Raw genomic sequence first — 21,276 nt, 5'->3', positions numbered from 1 at the left:
TTCAACTGACACCACCCCTGCTTCAAGAATTGACTTCTAATTTGCGACCCCTGCTGTACAGGCCTGCGTAACATAAACCATGTGCTACTGTCATATTTAATATATAAAAGGAAAAATGAGTCCAACAAACACCAAAACAAGCACAAGTTATTTACAAATTTCTTGTTTTTATTATAAAGCAAGAAAGAAAAGCCCACTCAAATTGGTAAGCCACCAATTAAATCAACTCCAATACTGTCTGAAATGCAAATGTCTGCCTGATATTGACACAGTTAGATGGTCTTATATACAGTAATATACTTTTGCCTCATAATGCCCTAATGCAAAAAAAATGTACAAGTGTCATACTACAGTGCTTGAATGTTGTTGCTGGAAAGAGCAGTATTTATCCTAACCATGTTGCCCAATAGGCGGCAGTATATATTAATTATATCACTATTGACGCACTATGGATTTTACAATTCATTTACTTGCACCTAATATCTTAACCCCTGTTCTTAAATTTTATGAATTTGCCAACAACTCTCCCTTGACAATACTTTTCAGAATATACAGTCTGTTGTTACCAAATTGGAAAAGCACAACTGAATCATATGTAAATTAAATATATACAAATTACTATCAAAATCATCACACATCTTCACAACAAGCTGGATAAATGACATCCGCAAGTGGATTTCTGTAATGGTTAACGCGACAATCTAGGCAAGCCTGAAATCATCCTATGCACATTGAATATTTAAACATCCCCTCCTCTTTGATTTGTGATTGGTCTGAATTCAAGCTCGGACATATGCCAAATCCACACTATCAATTGTTGTGACAAATACCGTACCTGTGTGATTTCCCCATTTATGAGGCTGTGATGATATTACCATGCCCATATATGGGCAAATCCAGATATTTGGCATAAAAATATGCCGTTTTCACACAGAAGTATAGTCCAACAGTCGGATAGACTTGGGATAAATGTGAATTTTCTTCAGAAAGCTGTTGACTGGAAACCTTCCTGAATTAATAAGGAAGAAGAATTACTACTCTTTTGGTTTCACTATTTTCTTGACTTGAATCAGAAGAACAGTTTGATTTGCTGTAACAAATACCGGTACCAAGTGCAACCAGACGATTGCAGGTGGATGCGATTTTGGATATCTTCCTGAGCTGAACTTTGTTATATCATTTTTAACTCTATTTTTGTTGGACTTCTTGCATTTATTATTATTTTACTTTCTACAAGCGTACGCTGCATTGCCGACGGTCTCACATGAGTAGTTTGTTAGGTTAGGTTAGGTCCAATTTTTAAGTCCATATTTGTAATCCCCACTGCCCAATAAATCATTATATAAGTATATAACTAGAAAAGGTTCCTCTTGTTTTATTTGTGGCCATATATGTAAACATGGAACCCGAGCCCCCACGACAAATTAAGTGACGGATTCGCTTACTTCAAGTAGTGGACACCCGCTACATATATATAATTGTTTTGCCCAGCAAGTCGTTTTTAAAGACACTACAAATATAAACAAATGATCCATAGATTTATGCCTACTGTGTTTGTTTTCATCCAATATGCATACACATTAGGGCGCTTTCGATTTGCACGACGACGTGAACGGAACTGACTCACCCATGCGTGACTGTCCTAACCAAATTGCGTTCAGAATCCACGCGACAATAACGCAAGTTCTCCTATGCGCAGATGACTGTGACACATCATTACAATCTACATCCTACCACTGTCGTACAATCAAAAGCATCCTATTGTTATTCAGTAGCTTTGATCAAGGTTAACATAATACTGTACAGTATGTGTATATATATATATATATATATCAAAACAGCAACCTAGAAAAAGCAAGGAGTGGAGTATTTGGTCTGGAAACCATTTACTAATTGATGGTCTTTTCATGTTAATTGACTGCTTCCATGACATAGACAACACATGAGTCATCCAGTATGCCTTCGAGATATTTTGCATCATCTACTTGGAATTTGATTCTTACAGCTCTGATTGGTGAAGATTTCGATCATGTGATTAATTTCATCCAATGGTAGCTAGCGCTTCCTTTTTCTGGCCGCACCACCTTGGCTTCTCGGTTTACGTTTTCGACTTAGTGTTTCTTCCTCCTCGTCTTGTTCTCGCTTCTGCTTGTCATCTGATAAAATCAGCGATAAAATATAAATTATCATTTTGTGATGGGCAAGTATTCTAAATACAACATTACTTCAATATTACTAAAGACATGGTATCAGAATTAATTAATTGTTGGTTTTCTCTATAATGTTCAGTAAAAGGTGAAGGTTGTTGAACCTGTATAGATTCAGAGTGCCCATCCCTCTTAAGTGTTGGGGGCCAGACTGTGCTATGCTTTGAGGGGATCATCACAACTACTCCTCACAGTGAAGCTGTTTACCTTCCCAGCATAGGCCGGTACCCATTTATTCAACTCCGTGGTTGGAGACAAACACAGATAAAGCCCGAGGACACAAGCGACCTGCACAGCAGCAAGAGTTTCTAACCCCCAACTACAAGGCTGAGAGTCCGAGTCTCAACCTCTAAACACTTCCACTTATTCTAAAATATTATCTCAAAATCACTAAAGACATGATATCAGAAGTAATAGCATGTTTTCTTGCAATGTTCATTATATGAGATTATTATCTGTTTCTACGAGACAAAATTATGAGATTGGATTGTATTATTTATTTCTCTATCTGGGACACGCGCTAAATTTTACACAGAATGGAACGTTCCACTAAGCCCCACCCCTTGGATATTGTTGCTAAGGTGATTGTATTATTTATTTCTCTATCTGGGACACAAGCTAAATTCTACACAGAATGGAACGTTCCACTAAGCCCCACCCCTTGGATACTGTTGCTAAGGTCCTACAAAATGACAGTGTAAAAACACACAAAACGTGCATTTGTGGGACAACACTACTACGCTACTACTACCAATATCATTCAGGAGCTTTCGAATGCACGACAACGGTAGGACGTAGAACGTAATGACGTCACTAGAAGTCATCTGCGCATATGCAAGAACGTTAAGGTCACCTCGTCGAGTAGATTCTGGAACGCAATTTGGCCAAATCTACGTATACAAAGAACGTAGGACTCCAGGTAGGATGGTCACGCATGAGTGATTCTATTCTAGTGTCGCGTCGTCGCACAAATCGAAAGCTCCCTACTGTCATCTTTGGATCCACCCAACCACTCCCATGAGTAGTATATTAGTATGATTTTGGAGTTTTTAAAAAAATGTTTCTTGGTCAAGAGTGTATCTTTGGATCAATCAAAAACATTTCACACTCTGCTGCTGAAGTACTTGTCCATGCTCCTCTAAAATTGATTTCTGTAACTCTTTATTGTATGGGACCTCTACTATTCATTTAAGACCCTTACAAAAGCTTCAGAACTCAGCAGCACGTGTTGTCTGTCTCACTAAACTTCGTGATCTGTTTCACCTATCCTCAAAGACCTTCATTGGCTACCGATATGTGAACGCCTAAACTTCAAAATTATTCTTCTCACTCATAAACGCATATAAGGCTACGCCCTACACTATCTTTCTTCATCAATCCCACAACAATTACCTTCACGTTCCACAAGACAGTCAAATTCTCTCTGGTTATCTGTCCCCAGAGTGCTGCATGTTCGTACTGGCGAACGGTCTTTCTCTTTTGCCGCTCCGAAATTATGGAACTCTCTTCCACCTAATCTTAAATCAACTTCTGATACTAATGCATTCAAGACCCTCCTTAAAACCTGTCTCTTATACACATCTCCTGCCTAGAAGAGAAAATCTACAGCTCACCTTACAACATAGTTTGTCCACATGCACATTTAAGAAGAAAGTGATGGAATAAACCATATACCAAGATATTTAAAACTGTCAAAGACTTGAATGCAAATTCCCCAATCCTATGGTCAAGATCTGCTGCACCATATGATTTCTTTTAGGAACCAAATAAATGCGATTTTACTTTGCCATATTATCTGTAAATCTGGATATTTTCACCTTAGACGAATTATCTTCATTTAAAGGACAAAGAGTGATCTTTAATACGGAGACTTGTAATTACATATTCTTAGCTTCTAAAGTTTGGAGCTAATAAAGTTAAATTGACAAAATATTATCTTCAGTTAAATGACAGTCACATACAGAACTTTCAGGGTCCAGGAATGTCCAGCCACCATTATCAAAAAATCCTTCAGGGTCATCCACGATCGTCCGCATGATCTTGGTCCAGTTGAGAGATTGCACACCCTCTGTGTACTTGCTGTCTCTTATACACATCTAGATGTGTATAAGATTCCTACCTTGTGCCGCTTCTTTCTCCAACTCATCCCAATCTTTTCCACTCTCCTCATCACTAGACAATTCCTCCACTCCTGAAAATAACAAATTTCATAAGACAACACATGAGAGAAAAATAATGAGAAAAAAAAACAATGACATTTCTAATGGAAAATAGATTGAACATACAATTGTCACTGCAGTATGAAGTTCCAAATTCAGATAATGCCGAAAAGAAACCAGACGACTGGAGTGTTGATCTTGGCCCAGTACAGCCACTGTCATTCATAAAGAGTCAAAGACAGTGAGAAAAACAACCTGGCCTACTAGCATAATAATATGGTATTTTAGTGAAGTAGAATAGCTTTGGTGGTTAATGTAATGTAATGTAGTTAGGTTTATATAGCACTTTATACCGAAGTGTCAAAGCGCTTGAGGTGTGGACTAGCATGCACAGTAACTTTCTTCTCCCCTTAGGGTGTCTGCGCTACTGGGTAAATCGGTACCAGCTGTCTCTCGTCTGTCCACAAGATGCTTGCTTTCCAATCCCAGGGTCCTGGGTACAAAGCCTGTGACAGCAAAGGAGTATTTCCTTAAAAAAACATCTAAGCCTCTCAATGTGACTTGGTTGATAAAGCATCACATTATTTCCATGATTACCGGAAGGGTTCCCCTCTTTGAAGTTTAATACAGCACTTCGTGCCCACAAGGCCTCCAAAGCTCTGTCCAGATTATTTATTCTTCCTGCAACAAAAAACTTGCTGAATGCACATATATAGTCATGATGTGCCTATATATGGTCATGTCATGCCCACATTCAGGCAAATTTGAAAGTCTGGTCAGGGGTTAAAGCAAAACATGTGACATGCCTAAATATGGTCATAATGACATCTCATTATGACCAAAAAAAATTTGATAATCTAGACAGAGCTTTAATTCAGGTCATTTGATCAAACATATGGAACACAAACTCAGCTCCCTCGGGAGAATCCCGTAATGTTGCAGCTAATCGTCAGTGCACTTGAGCTTGAACCTACTAGGCACCCACCTGGCAATTTCAATTCAATTAAAATTTATTCACAAGCAATTTTACATAATTTAATTGGAAATATCGACAACATTTTTAAAGCACCAGACAATTAAATCAGAAAAGAATTGAGAAATCTGTTGATAAGATGATGGAACAAGGACATAACAAATTGTGGGTGCTGTGTAAGTCTTAATGAGGTCCAACATAACTATCTTCCTTTGCAACATTTCAACAATTTGAGTCTTGACAAGCACTTTTTCTCCAAGACAGTATTATTGCAAACTTACCTGATGCATCACTCTCATCAAATTCACTCTCAGATTCCTCGTCAAATTCACTGTCTGAGGTTTCTTCACTGTTGACCTCTGACCCTGAAGGAAGATAGCTTTCTTCTCCTTCATCTTCTGAATCATCCTCTTCCCCCTGGAATTAGAACATCAATCAATAAATAGAGTTAACAGGAATGGTTTCCATTATGGTGGTTCCCTTTATGCCTCTGATGAAAGAAACAATGATAAATTCTGAACATTTTTAAGGCCTACAGGGTACAATATCAAGAATGGTTTGGATACAGAAGGGCTCCCTCTAATTAATGAGACCACCAATTAAAGACCGCCTCTAATTAAAGACAACTTTTCTGTGGTCCCATATTAACTAATAATTATTCTAATTGAAGTTTGGAGCTAATTAAGTTAAATTGACAAATTATTATCTTCATTTAAATGACAAAAAGTGATCTTTAATACGGAGACTTGTAATTACATATTCTTAGCTTCTAAAGTTTGGAGCTAATAAAGTTAAATTGACAAAATATTATCTTCAGTTAAATGACAGTCACATACAGAACTTTCAGGGTCCAGGAATGTCCAGCCACCATTATCAAAAAATCCTTCAGGGTCATCCACGATCGTCCGCATGATCTTGGTCCAGTTGAGAGATTGCACACCCTCTGTGTACTTGATATCACAAGAGCTGTAGCAAAAAAAAAATATATATATACACCTTAATAATGACTGAAGTGGAGAAGGAATATTAGCACACAGTGAATATAGAAATTACTGTATGATTATTAGACCCATGATCTATTTTACTTGAGTCAAATGGCCAAGCATTTTCCTACAACATACAGCCATAATATTGGCGCCGTTTCTAAGGGCATGCTTGCCTACAGTTCTGGTGGTGGAACAAGTCTTCTCGAAAAAGACTATAAAGCATAGGCACAATGTACACAATTTGTACCCAGTTGCGAATTTAGGAGGAGGGGAGCCAATCGGCCATGGACCCCCTCCTTTTAGAAAGTAAAAAAGAAAAAGAAATAATTGTTTGCCCAAAACACCTCAGAGGTTATTTTCACTTGTCTAGAAAAAAAAATTTCACGGTGCATGCTCCAGATCCCCTGAGGTATTTTTGTGTCGATCGGGCCCCCTTCGGCAACCATTTCAGACATCTCTGGATCCGTCCCTTATACTAAGATTTTTTTTCCAAATGCCTTGCCTATAAATTGCTGTTAAATACTTACTTCAGCCAATCCTTGACCTGGTCGAGGAGATTCATAGGAACGGAATTGACAGTGGCAACCTTTTTCGAATAGTCTTTGAAGATGAACACCATGTCGAAATTTTTAATATGGAATGAAACACGCTCAAAATGCACCAGTTCAACTTCCTCTAACGTTATCACAAATGTCGGCTGTGGTCACAAAAACGAGAATAAGCTTAACATGGATAATTGAGCATCTTAACTGTGATAACCAATTTTAAATAGCCAGTAAACAATGTATCCTGTTTAAATAGGGAAATCTTGGAAGATGATCACATAAACATTAATTTCAGCCTTATCACTCAACATGCATCTTGACAGCACCACTCAACTTTTACTTGTGTTTAATATCTCCCAGCATTTGTTGTTTCTTGACAGATGTTTATAGCGAAATTTAGGATGTGCATTTGCAAATTGCAAAGAATGAGGACCTATATTTTACATATTCAGCCAAAAAGTCCCTATTATTACATATTTAAATATGATTATTCCTATTTTTTGTCAAAGGACAATTAATTTCATGCATTATGAATTATGAATTAATTTTTTCTTACATCTTGAATGTTACACTCAAAAAAAGGTTGGTGGGAAGTTTTAAAAAAATGAGAGAAGGAAGTGTTTAAACAAAACACAATTTAGTAACAGAATAATGAGTTGTTAATGACATTACATTTTCAGTTAACTATTATTTTAACTGCTGTATGTGATAACTGTTTTCTTTCACTTTCATAATCATATTACAAAGAACATCATTATATATTCATTTAACATTTAAAATGCATTATTCCTTTACAATTTATAAGTTAGAATTAAATAAAAGTATCATATCGTTTCCATAATTAAGATACAAGTTGCTGCTTTTAACATACCCATTCTGTGACACACAGTAAACAACTACTTGTTGGCTGCAAGAGAACAGTACTCCGATGGGGTACACCAAAGAAACCCAAGTCTCGGAAAGGTGATTCAAATTCAATTTCACCTTTTGAGATCGTTTCTACTTTCTCCAGGAAATTCTTAAAAGCTGACTTGAGTTTGTGCCGTAACTCTCTTTCATGCTGTGTTAGAGAGATAAAAAGTTGATTATTTTTTACGAGGTTGCTCCATTTCGAGACTGGTGGTTAAGATGATCGATTTCTAATACAAGGGTTCTGAAGATCACCTGCATGTAGTAACTATGTAAGACTTCTTAATTTAGTAATTAATGCAGAGCAAAAATCCTGATATTTAAATCAACAGTATTGGTTGATAATTATACCACTCACCTGTTCTGACCTGATGTCATCTCTATCATGAATGTTGTGATGTTTCAATAAATCAGTCGTAATCTCGCCGACCTCCGTGTAAAACTGGATGTCAACATGTCGTTTATTAGCAAATAAAATAGCATTCTATATTTGAGACAAAATAAAAATAATTCTGTTTATTAGAATTTTAAAATACTTCAATATGAGGCAACTTATTTTTGGATTACTGTGGTGATAATAAAATGAGTATAATATGATTGAAAATTTCCTTGGATTTGATAATGCCCCTGGAGCTTTTCTTCTCATCAATAAATGCACTGCCACCCTCCCTACCCACACCCCCAAATGACCATGCATTAAACTAGAGGAAGCAAATCCATGTTCACACCATTTTATAACCAATGTTTTACTCTAGTGAAATGATATTATTGCTAAACAAATAAATATGGTAAATCATATTTATAATCATACCTCCTATCAAGATGTATTCAATAGGTTCTCATCATCAATAATTTGATGATTCATTTGGAAATACAGCCACATCTTACCTTCAGATGAAAGTGTAGTAATATAACCATCTCGTTGTCACACGGTTGAAAGATGGCGTGCATGATGTTGTTATACAAAATATCAACTTTATCGCCACGTACGGATGTGTAACGGAAACCTGATACAAAAGATGATCAAAAAATTATTCATGTTAGTTCACCAGTCAAGAGAGAGAATGATTAATCAGAGAAGTCAGTGACCGTTCCGGCACATCCTAGAAGGTCGGCTGATATTTCAGCTGGGAATGGAAAATCACCATCATTATACAGAGTAAATAATAATCCAAATAAAATAATAAATGGGAAAAATGTAAACATAATATACATGGACCTTGTTGGAAATAAACATGAAAATTCAGATTAGGTCACTGGATACCCAAGCAGCTACAGTGCAGCACCTACCCCCAGGCAGTCCACATGGAGACAATTCCCCTAATATTTCAATTAGTGTACCACTGGTACTGGTATAGGCATTTATAATGCACCTCTTCCTTCAGGTTATAAAGCACACTTCTTTTCCCTGGTCATTGGGTCTACATGCTTTATGTGTTGCTGCTGGTAATCAGCGAAGGAGCAGGCAACCCCACCACCACCAGGTTCTCATTTATACTCCTGGGTGGAGAGAAGCAAATGCAGATAAAGTGCCTTACTTAAGGACACAAACGAAATGCACAGCGAGGGATTGAAACCCCGACCTCAAGGTTTGGAAGCCAAACCGTTCCCGCTGTACCAAACCGCTATTAAGTTCTGCAACTTTAAACATTGGACCAATGACTTAGTGTCGTATGTGAAGCATGAGCGCACAAGCCTAATTAGAGTAAATTGCCTTAAACAAGTGCGCTGGCAAGAATGACATTAGCAGGTACAAAGTAGGTCCTTCTTGCACCAATGTCTAATCCCTCTTAACAACCATGCACACATTAGAAATAAAAGTGTACAATATACACTAATACAACACTCTGACACTACACTAACACAACACTAAAATAATTAACACTAACCATTTGTATGTGCTTCCAGTGTTCCCTGGATTCGCTTGTGTGTGATATTTGGTCTGATGTACAGGTCCTTCAACTTGGGATTCCCACGGTTCGGATTGATCATTAAGGTGTCTTGCTTTACGATTCCCTAAAGTAGGCAGAACAGATTACATACGTGTGTAAATCACTGCATATGATCTTTTTTTGAAGACTTTAAAAAAAATTATGATCTCAACATGACAATCACAAGCCCATAACTAGGGGGAGGGGATTTGGGGGTTTGGTCGAGCCCCCTTTTTGACCAGTTTACTGCTGTATTACTATTTTATCAAATTTGTTTATTAAAGAAACACTTCTGAGTTAAACTTGGCCTATAGGAAATGCCCATTCCCATGAACCTGGTTATGGGCCTGAATCACCATTTTATTATGTACTAGGGAAGTAAATGGGAATCTCAGAAACAAGTTTGTTTTTTACCATCTTGAACATGATGACGACAAAAATAATGGGTGACCCCCTTAATGGTTGATCCCTTAATATATATTCCATATGCACATCTCCTCTCCCATATCTATGTTACCTCTTTTTCCCTCATTTCAGCTTCCCTTGTTTTGAATTTTTTCTGGACGTCCTTGATAAGTCTAAAAGCTGTGTTGAGATTAGTAGCCGGAGCTGATGATTCTCCCGGTGCTTTAGTGTTTGAACTTCGATAGGTACTAAAAAAAAACAACAAATACAATTGAAAAAAAAAAATTAATAAAGCAGTTCAAATTCCTCCAAAATATTGGCCTACTACGTATCAAAGGCATCCCACAAGCAGGCAACACTTGCATTTGTTCACTGCAACTCCTAAATGAGTCATATCACTAAATTTGACTAACCAGACTCCACCGTGGTTCATATTAACATCATTATTAATATTTGTATTGATTTAATACATTTCAATTCAAGTTTTCATACTGAGAAAGGGTCCAGCTACAATGCTATTTTGCACCCCGTAGAGTCGCATACATTACATTTTAGACAGGCGACACAGAAAAATCCTCAACATTCCACTGCCTTACCATACAGTTGTTTGTAGTTTTTTGGGGGTAGGGGTATTTTCTGTCCGTAGTTATGGCTTTAATATTTGTCAGAATGGAAAACCAAAAAATAGGGCACGACGTCATACCCAGTTTAACTTAGAAAAAAAAAAAAAAACTTGTCGAACATATTTCTGGAAAGTCATGTACGCCTGTTTACAAACTTTTGAAATGTAGCATAACAAACACACACACACACACACACACACACACACACACACACAGACGCAACAACATGAAGGCATCATATGACACCCACTCGAATGCAAAGGTTCCTATTGTTAATAGAAATAAAAAATGTGTAACACACTACACTTAAAAAGTGCAAACTGACCAATAAGTCAAACTAAAAATAATAAATTTTACAGATTCCTCCTGATTTCAATAAAGTGATAATTAGTTGGTGTTCAACACTTACACTTCTTTAACGAAAACAGCCTCTGGATTTGGAAAGGCGACGGTATCTAGGCGCCCAACCGAGCTACCAGGATGATGGAAATTTATTCGCAGGTATGTGTAGTCTCCTTCCACGCTTTGACTAATGTTCTGTTATGAAGTAAATCGTAAAATAAAAGTTAGCAGTTTGTGAAGCATATCATGTTTGCAATGCGGGATCCACAGACTGGTGGTCCAAACAAAGGTAAACGCCCTGGATGAAAAATATCAAATTACATTAAAAATACACAAAAACTCTTCATATAATTAATATAAAATTTTTAAAATTCTTGACATAATATAAAATTTGAAAATATATAAAAATCAATAATATGCGATCAAAAAATTTGGGGAAAACAAAAAAATATATGCATATATATATATATAAACAACATCAAATTGAATTAGAAAGGACAGCACCAAAAAAAAAAAAAAAAAAAAAAAGCCTAGTCCATGTGACAAGACATGAATCTGGCAGTGAGAGTGCTCAGGACAAAGTGTTTGTCAGTGCACACCTTCCAGCAAACACCAACACAACTGCTTGTTCAAATTACTATTATTTTTTGTTTAATTTTATTCCCATGTATTCTTAAAATATTGCTCAAAAATGCACTATGGGTAACAACATATTCAACTTGGTATGCAAAAAAACGCCATGGCATACCTTTATAGTAGATATATGATAAGGTGTAGGAATGGTAAACACTGGCAGTATAACTGTCTCATGCTTCTTATCAATGGAGATTCTCAGTGCATGAATATCCGGATCATTAGGCATTTGTGAAACACTTTTATAAGACACATTTGATTTCTTGACCCTAGAATACAAGCAAATAAATTGAACATTATAATATTTACACAGATATCCAAAACCAACAGATATGCACTGAATATGTTTAAATAACATAGAATGAGCATTACTCCCAATAATAAGAGGGAGGTCATGGATGATCCAGGATGGGGGAAGGAGGGAGAAGGGGCAGGGAGGGAATTCTCAGACATAAATTTTATAATATAATTCTTTTTTTCCCATATATTTTTATAATCTGGAAAAATTTAGGGCTACTAGCCGGTTGTCAAGGACAGGACTGATTCTAAAAGCGCCAACTGGCGTGAAAATATTATTTAAATTTTTTTTATTTTATTCAGTTAGAAACCAACAGCAATAAAAACTGCCACTAACAGGTATATTTTAATTCTTAAGTAGGTTTGGAGGATGGCATGAAGTTCATCCCATGTTATAGGGCCGATAGCAACATACAACTCTTTAGGGCTTAAAAAAAAGCTGCAGCCATGACACTTTTATTCCCTTGTAACATAAACATCAAAAATACAATTCACAAACAAAACCATATATACTATCTTCTATCTATGTGACAATGAATGCGACCAATTTTGTTTAATTATAGATTTACAAATGAGTCTCAATCAACTTACTTGACTTTTCCTTTGTCAGACTTCACTTGTGCTAATCTCTCTTTCGCTTCAGTGTTCATTTGCATTGCTAGTTCTCGCTGATGTGACTTTCTTTTATCCTCTGTTGAAATATCCGTCTGAGAAATACAACAACAAAAGAAGAAAATATATAGCATATGAAATATCAGTGCTCAATTCAGTACTAGCATGAGGTGCACATTTTGACAAACAAGTAGTCATGTAGTTCAGGACCCTCGACTGCGATCCCGTCTCCCTGGGCCCCGCCAGTGCAATAACAGCTTAGTAACTCTTTCTGAATGACACTTAGGAATCCCTAATACTACTAGTATTAATTGATTTAATTGGTAGGAACATATCTTGTATACTTCAAACTTTCAAATTTAGTAAGGATCTTCTTTCTAAAAAATAATGTTCTGCAAAAAACATGAAAAGGGCACATAGACAGCCTTCTACTTGTCTCACCTGCCTTCAATGTGCTCTTTCTATTAACACTGGTATTAAGACTGTCACTTTGCTTATAATGTAGCTTTAGCATACTTACCCTTAGTTTGCTTTCTAGAACAGCCTTCCTCATGCCTCTGCCAAGGAGCTCATCCGGCCTTTCAATCTCTTCCTCCTCTTCATCATCAGCCTAGAATATTTAACATCACTAAGTTTTAACTAGTTACCAACAAATTCTAATTTATATAGTCATTGAACTTGACAATAATGATGCTTTCACTAGCAGATATCAAATTACTTTAAAATCAAGGGATTCAATATTAAGTATGTATAACAGACAATTTACACTCTTATGGAATCATCTTACCTTTAAGAATATACCAACATGTTTTATCTTCTTCTTCATTTGTGTCAGAATAGTTGCTGGTTGATCCTGGAAGATAATGTTGGTAGTAGTTTAGAGAATAGTTAGTAGTTGATATGATTGCGATCAGCATCGTTTTACACATTCAAAAATTGTGGGTTGATATTATGAAAGAATAAACACTTTGCTATCCTAATGTCTGCAAGCCATCAATGTTTTGATTTCATATACAGATTAAATTCAATCACAGATATATGGAAAAAGTCAATGAAAACTGGCAAGCCGTCGTCATTGATTATACTGACCTCAGTCAGCATTGAATATACTGACCTCATTAACTAGAACCGTGTCCCCGATAAATAACGCATACTTCTTCTCCTGTTCTCCTTTGCCCTCCTTATTTGTTAAGTTTGAGAACCCAATGTTGATATTAAACACCATCCCTTTACTTGCTTTTAAATCAGACTTTGCATTTAATACCAGAGAACCTTCTCGGAATTCAATCCCCATTACGAATCTATAAAGAAAAAACGAAAAAATATATACAGAATCCTTACACTCTATTCACACAATCAATTTTACGTGGCAAATTAATGCCATGTGCCCATATATGGGCATGATGATTTCATATCAAACCCAAATATGGACATGATGATGTCATATTAAATAGCATTAATATAATACCATTAATGTTATTGATATGGGCATGACATTTCTTGTCAAATGAAATATGATAGTGTGGACAAAACTTTACTTATTAAAAAAAAAAGTAATTTACAAAAACCAACTGATTAAACTAGTTTTAAAAATATATTATATGCTTATATTTTTTGTAAGTTATTACAGTATTTTTCAATTAAAAAAATCAGGACAAGAAAATAATCACCTCAGAAATAACCTGTTGCACAATATATAAAGCTCAGTCCAAATAATCAAATTTTCTTTGACAAGACTACTGTTGTATACCCATGATATGTGTATGTTATGTTGTGTTCAATTTTTGCTACAACTTAGCCATTTTGCCACACCATGCCTCATAAGTATGTTCATGATGTGTATGATCATGTTCATACCTAGGCATGTCACTTGATTTTGCTTTATTCCTATCACAAAAATTGACTGCCAGATAATTTAAGGATTTCATGGTTACAAAATGGTGTGAAAATCTGGAAAGAAACGCTCTTATTTGAAATTTGTCATTACCCAATATTCTTTGTCAAGTTTGGTAAGAGGTCTGGTTTCTTTTTCTTCACAAAATCCACAGCAGCACCATAAACCGAGGACAATTTTGCTCCTGCAAGATTTAAATATTCATACATTATTACCATAATTACATTGTCATAAGCAGCTAACTAAACCATTACAAACACTATTATCTTCATCATTCAACCAATCAGTCTTCATTTTACATGGCGGACTTCAAACAATCATAAATAATTGCGCCGTAAATCACATTAACCAAACAATAGTATCACTATCACAACCTTCTTCAATGTCACCATCATCATTTCATATCAATGACAACATTATTAAAAATCATCTTTTTTTCCTCTTTTGCTCACCATCAACTAAAGCTTTTAAAACCTCTTCTTCGAGGGTCAACAGGAAGTTGTAGTTGTCTTGCTGTTGTTCACTGGGGTCAACAAACATCGTCCTCACAACATTAGAGCAGTACGACTTGTAACGCACCCCAAGAGCACAGATAATTGTTCCAAAATGTAATTTATTTTGATCACTGTAAGACAAACAAACCAAACATTTACATCTACAACACCAAGCCATCAAGAGTTGAAACAACAAACTACCAAAAACTACCTAAAAAAGTAATGTTTCTAGTAGCTTTTCTGGTACAATTATTACCTGACAACACTGAATTTGAGGTTGTAATTTCCTCCACTCTGAATAATTGGGGGATAGCACATATCCAAGAAATTTGACTCCATATTACCAATAATTTTCTTGTTTTCTAACGATGACTCAATGTTCTCGGCCATTTTGTTGTGTCTTATTTTCTAGGGGGAAAAAAAGCAATATATCAAATTATTTATAGATATCTACCTCATTGACATCACATGCAAAACTATTGCGTTACCCGTGTCCATAAGCAGATGATACGGCTGAGTGTTACATATCCACAGTATCAAGAGCTTTTTTTAACTGGCATATTAAGTTCTTATAAATTTTATGACATTTCTATCTGTAACTGTGCCTTTTAAAACTTATTTTTATTAGGATGGTTTCTTTTGCTTTTGTAGTTTTTTCCACTGATGTAAATTTGTACCACAACTGAGCCACATGATTTATATCCCCCCATTCTGCAAACTTTTTACCTCCACATTCTGCAAACTTTTTACCTCCACATTCTGCAAACTTTTTACCTCCACATTCTGCAAACTTTTTAGCCTACAGCCCAAATTATATGTCAAGCATTTGAAGGCGACGCATCGGACCCGTAGGCCAAATCTATCACCTGAATTTCATGGTAAAATGATTGAATATTGTAGTACTTTTTTGAGTTTGATGGAATCAAGTAAATACATCACATCCGTCGTTTTATACGTGAGGAACATCTGAGTTTAGAAGAACCTATGTCAACTTGATGTTTTTGTCAACTAATTAAAAGATACCACTTCATTCATAAAAGATTTTTTCAAAATCACCCAAACATTGGGTCGTGACCCATAGGTTGCGGAACGGTGATCTACATAATGTTGTCACTCACCTTGTCAGCATCAACAACCTCCATTAACTCTTCTTTAAATTGTTTATTGAACACATCACATGTCGCCTGGCAGGCTTTCTTTATCAGCGAGATTTCCTTTTCTTCTTTCACTGCCATCACTTTGGCCACTGCAGCACTAATATCAACCTACAGATCAAGAGGTTTCATATGAATAATAATCAACAGAGGAACATTTGCATTGCACAGGGAGTATGGGCATTAGATAGAACTGCTAAATAGGACACTTTGACTTTCCCTCCACTCACAAATTCCAACAGATTTTAAGGAAGTTAATTATTACAGAAGATGAATCAGATTTCTTTTTCTTCCTTTTCAACAATTTATGAATGAATCCAGAAAAAAATGTATCAGTAGTGCTGACAATTAACATTGTACCCCTCTACACTATCTGAGTTTTCTGTGACAAATATCTAAGATTTGTCCCATATATGCGTACAGTAATGACATCATCATGCCTATATGTCACTCGTCGCAAATCGTGTTTCAGAGAAAATGGCCAAATCTGTAGGCTGATTTCTCATATATAGTTCCTTAAACAGCTGTGTGTTTAAACGCTTGTAACTTCATAAGGAAATGTCCGATTTGAATGATTTTTTTACCATTTTATAGCTATTATTTTACACTCTAACATTGTATTAATAATTCAAAATCGATTTTTGCAACGAGTGACTGGTTTGGCTTGTCTTTGCCACATATATGGATGAGATACCATCTTGTCCATATGCAAGTATGATGTGACATTATATCTATGGGCAATGCAGATAACCTGTATGAACAAATTTACAAGATCATCAACTCTCAAGAGTATGTTGAGTACAGTATAGTAGACCACAACACACAAGCAGCAAACACAAAAGAATGCACATTTCATGGATGACACACTAAGTGATTAAATCCAAGTGCAATAGCTACCTTCTCAAATTCACCATCTGACAAAGCCTTGTTCCATCCGTCCATGAAATCACCAGGGAAATTGTCTTTGCGAAACACACCAATAGTCTTACCCTTAAGGAGAAACAAAATTACTGTTATCAATCATTTCCAGTATTCCAACATTAATATATTAGTACAAGAACATGTTAAACAAATTTTTAATTACTGTAATTGTTATTATGAAAAGCCTTGTCCTGATTAAACATGGAATTGATGATATAACATCAGAGCCTATACATGGGCATAAAGTATCAGATGAAAATTCAAAGACACCCAGCTAGCCTGGGATCTCCCCCAAATAAAAAAAAAATGGGGGTAAATGAGAGGGCCATTTCACCCATCCAAATGCCATATCCATAAAAACTCTAACCTCAGCCACAAGCACAGAGGGGCTGAGGTAGTCTGGACACTCCACATGTACACACTTCCTAGGCCACCTCAATTTAGCATTCCCTCAGTGACCACCATTTATTTTTCTCTTGTACTGTATGCTATAACACACATGAAACAAAACTTACATCTTTGCTCTCCTTAATTGCTTCAACGAGTTTCGCAAAATTGGCCTTGTTTCCGTCGGTTTTGTCCCGCGTGTATAGAGTTATAGGGGGCAACCCCTCCTGGTTCTCCTTCTCCGAAGCCACCTGCTTTAGAAACTCAACTTTCTTCTTGCTGGCCAAGAAGTAGATGTTTTTTTCGCACAGAACCATAACCGTGTCTGTCAGTTCATAACCGAACAACCATGTCTAGTAGGAGCAGCGATAAAAAAAGGCTTTTTTTTAAATAAAATTCAAAGAGAAAAATGGTAAACATAAAGGTATAACGATTAATATAAACTTATAAACTGCAGGTTTATAGCTGTAGAAAATTAAGTGTGGGTGATGATAGTCATTTTAAGAGTGGGTGGGTGATAACATTGGTAAACTCTAAATAATAAGAGTAGATTTTATGGATGGAAAACTACAAGGCTGGGGTGACCCCCACCCACCTCTGCCCATAACAACATCCCTGTGCCTGTACAAACCCACCCTAGAAACAAACTAAAGCTATGTGTTTGTCTGAGAGAGCTGACACATTTGTCTGGGAGCTATTGTTCTTGCTGTTGGGCTGAAGCAGCCAATTCAAGCCCTGCAACAGGTTTTAATTGGAGTAGGCTCATCAAATAATTACCCTCGCATTTCATCATGGATTCATTGATCGCATTGATGTTGATTAACCAATAATTGGTTAATCAACAATTTACCTGTAATGCTGTTGATTTGGCATAAACTGTTTCCTCATCTACACCCACGGCAGTAACAAGAGCATCTGCTTTGCCTAATCCATTTCCACCATCACCATTCTGCAACGATACATTACAATAATCAAATTAATAGGCTATCAATACATTTAACTTATATGGACAATAAACATGGAAAATCACTTTAAAAGACAATGTCAGCAGAAACTATCAGGGTTATGATTAAGGGACTGCAACACACCCCAGGGTTCTGTATCCTCATATGGGGCTCCCAGGATTATGCATCCTCATTTGGCAAAGGCAGTTTCAGGCCCAAAAACTTCAAACATAGTCATCAGCCCAAGGCCACACTGACACAATGTTAAATCTATTGATAGATGTAAAAATATTGACAATATCTCAAATAAATATGTACAGATGATGCACAAAACATTATTTTCTAATGATGAAATTCTATAGAAGGCCTAAAATTTTCTGTTGGGATGAACATAGACAGTTTGACATATAGGCCACCACTAAAGATGGTGATAATCATAGTGATGATAATTAAACATTATTTGTAATGTTCCCGGTAAACTTTCAATTGGAAAAATATGGAAGAACATACCAACAAGCAATTGAAATGAATTACAAGCTTACAATGTCTAAAAATTAATAATTAATCTTGCATACTATGTGGGCCTGTTAAGGCCACTATCAGCCTACTGTACATGCAGGCAAGTTTTCAGAACAAGCCTAAAATAATTATGGTAGGCCCTATAGTTAAAGCCACTAGGCCTACTGTAATATTGCATCACTACATGTGAAAGTAGCAACACTGCACCCCTGGGGGCCCCCTCCCAAAATCTGAAGTCACTTTGCAACATTGCATGATCATTAGACCTTCTTAAGTAATTAAATGATTCAATCTACAATCTTTGCCCCTGGCCCACCTAAAGTAGCTCAGACTTTTTATATAACCATTACAGGTACAAACTCAGGTGAGTATATTTCCTCCCGGTACAGTAGTAAGCCTACCTCAGAATGGTATAATAAGGCCCACTAATTTATTAATTTTACATACCAATTACCAGCCTTCCAATGGCAAAAGCCCATGGTATGATTTGAATTGAGTAACTTACTTTCAGATAAACAAAAACTTTCAGAAAAAAAAAATAATAGTAGATTGGGCCTTGGTTTTAAATAGGCCTAAGGCATGAAGTGTTGACAATATACAGTAGAGTCACACTTTGCTGTTAGTTTAAAAGAGGATTGGGGCCTAGTATTAAAATTTGTTTGTGCAAAAAAAAATACATGTTACTGTATCTTCTGAATATTTTTGAATAAAATGTATTTATTATTTCTGTCAATAATTCATTATTTCTTGTATACAATTAATAAAATGACATTTTTATATTATACGATGTATAATATAAATAATAAGTAGTAAAAAGCAAATTGTATGAGATCATAGAGAAAATATTTTCTCTTTGGTAAGATAAAGATTGAATTGGATTTTGGAGATAGAATATTGAATTAGCTGCCACACCAAGCTATTGTGCCAGTATATACTCATTATAGATGCTATGCACAGTAATGGAAGATGATAGTGAATTACATATGAAATCTACATTAGAGTTTATATAATTCATGAAAAAAAATGAATTACTGAAACAGTGAAATCAAAATAATAGCTATAGTTTTTTCGAACAAAGATCTTATAAAATTATAAGATAGCATTTTCTATGATAGAAGCGTCAATGTTCAGTAAAGAAGCATGAAAAGTAAATGTAATTGAGAGGGCGTCCTAGTTGTTACTATGGCGGCTTTAAGAATTTGCACGTAGATCATAGAGGTGAAAGTTCAAAAGTAATTGTAATTGCGTGAGGGCGCACTACACCATGTTGTTACAGAATTTGCATGCAGGGATCGCGGAGAATGCTATCTTAAGTACAAGATTTTTCGTTTCGAAAAAGATGAGTTATGGAGGGCGTCTTAAATATAAGATGGCATAGCCAACACTTTGATGCCTATTTTCTTAATCTATTTGGTAAAAACAGAAATCAAGCCTCCAATCACAAAGTTAATTAAAATGAGAATTAATAATGCCCAAGCCCAATACCTGGTATAGGCATATACACTGTATGCAAAAGTGTTCAAGAATAGGACAAACTAGAGAAGTTTTTCTATATAGGAGCCTTAGCCTAGACAATACAAAAATATTGTTATTTAGAAATCATTAAAAAATAGATTTTATTACAAATTCATTATAGTATTCGATTCTAGCAATACCTAAATATCTGTTATTGATGTTTTTTTAACACTAAAATATAAATAACATTACAAATGTAAATTTGAATATGCTAATATATGTGTAGAATTAACTTAAACTGCCTGACCTGGGGCATTAGTAATGATTAGTAAGCACAAGTTCAATAATTTTATAAAAAATTTATCTTACGAAATCTACAATTAAATTTAGGCCTAGTCAAGGTTAAATTTCATATTTTATTGATACTGACTGATTTACGTACCATCAAAGAAACAAAAACTAGGCCTAAGCCTAGACATAAAACGTGCTGAAGTTGAGTTCGAACATCATTGAACAAAATGAGACTCGGTAGCCTGTCTAATCTGGATGTACAACAGCAACAGCAGACAGGAAATTATGCCTGCGCAAACTGATTTTAGTGCCGTACTCCCCGTACTACTACATGTATGTAGATGAGATCAAAAAGAAAACCTAAACAAGGGTTTCAGGCTTAGGTATAGAAATGGAATTTAAGACTTACTTTCCAAGCTTCGTATAGTAAAGTCATACGTCGGCAAAATGCATCTTTATCTACAGCGATACCTGCCATTTTTTTGTCAACTTACAACTCAAATTTGTGACACGAAAGAGCTGTTCTTTGATGATAAAGAACTCAGCACATCGTAGTAAAATGGCGCGAGAAGGCGAATACACACGAGTTTTTAAA

General features: G+C 35.8%; 1 protein-coding gene across 1 annotated transcript; it reads right to left on the bottom strand.

Moving 5' to 3' along the window:
- Positions 1 to 150: 150 nt before the first annotated feature.
- Positions 151 to 21,268, bottom strand: LOC117104808 (FACT complex subunit SPT16-like). The gene is made up of 24 exons (XM_033245659.1): positions 21,091 to 21,268; positions 18,323 to 18,421; positions 17,601 to 17,825; positions 17,062 to 17,154; positions 16,129 to 16,275; positions 15,267 to 15,418; positions 14,969 to 15,141; positions 14,610 to 14,700; positions 13,737 to 13,923; positions 13,410 to 13,475; positions 13,143 to 13,232; positions 12,602 to 12,717; positions 11,829 to 11,982; positions 11,148 to 11,275; positions 10,228 to 10,363; positions 9,669 to 9,795; positions 8,668 to 8,786; positions 8,138 to 8,263; positions 7,742 to 7,930; positions 6,853 to 7,022; positions 6,176 to 6,305; positions 5,621 to 5,756; positions 4,327 to 4,398; positions 151 to 2,156 (listed from the first exon to the last, which is right to left on the bottom strand). The coding sequence occupies exons 1-24, from the start codon at positions 21,157 to 21,159 to the stop codon at positions 2,056 to 2,058; spliced, it is 3,096 nt and encodes a 1,031-aa protein (XP_033101550.1). The 5' UTR covers positions 21,160 to 21,268; the 3' UTR covers positions 151 to 2,055.
- Between the last annotated feature and the right edge of the window lie 8 nt (positions 21,269 to 21,276).

Source organism: Anneissia japonica, unplaced genomic scaffold, assembly GCF_011630105.1.
Source record: "Anneissia japonica isolate Jap-2015-1 unplaced genomic scaffold, ASM1163010v1 scaffold2834_len698180_cov181, whole genome shotgun sequence".
NCBI lineage: Eukaryota > Metazoa > Echinodermata > Crinoidea > Comatulida > Comatulidae > Anneissia > Anneissia japonica.
This window is presented reverse-complemented; position numbering and strand designations above follow the sequence as displayed.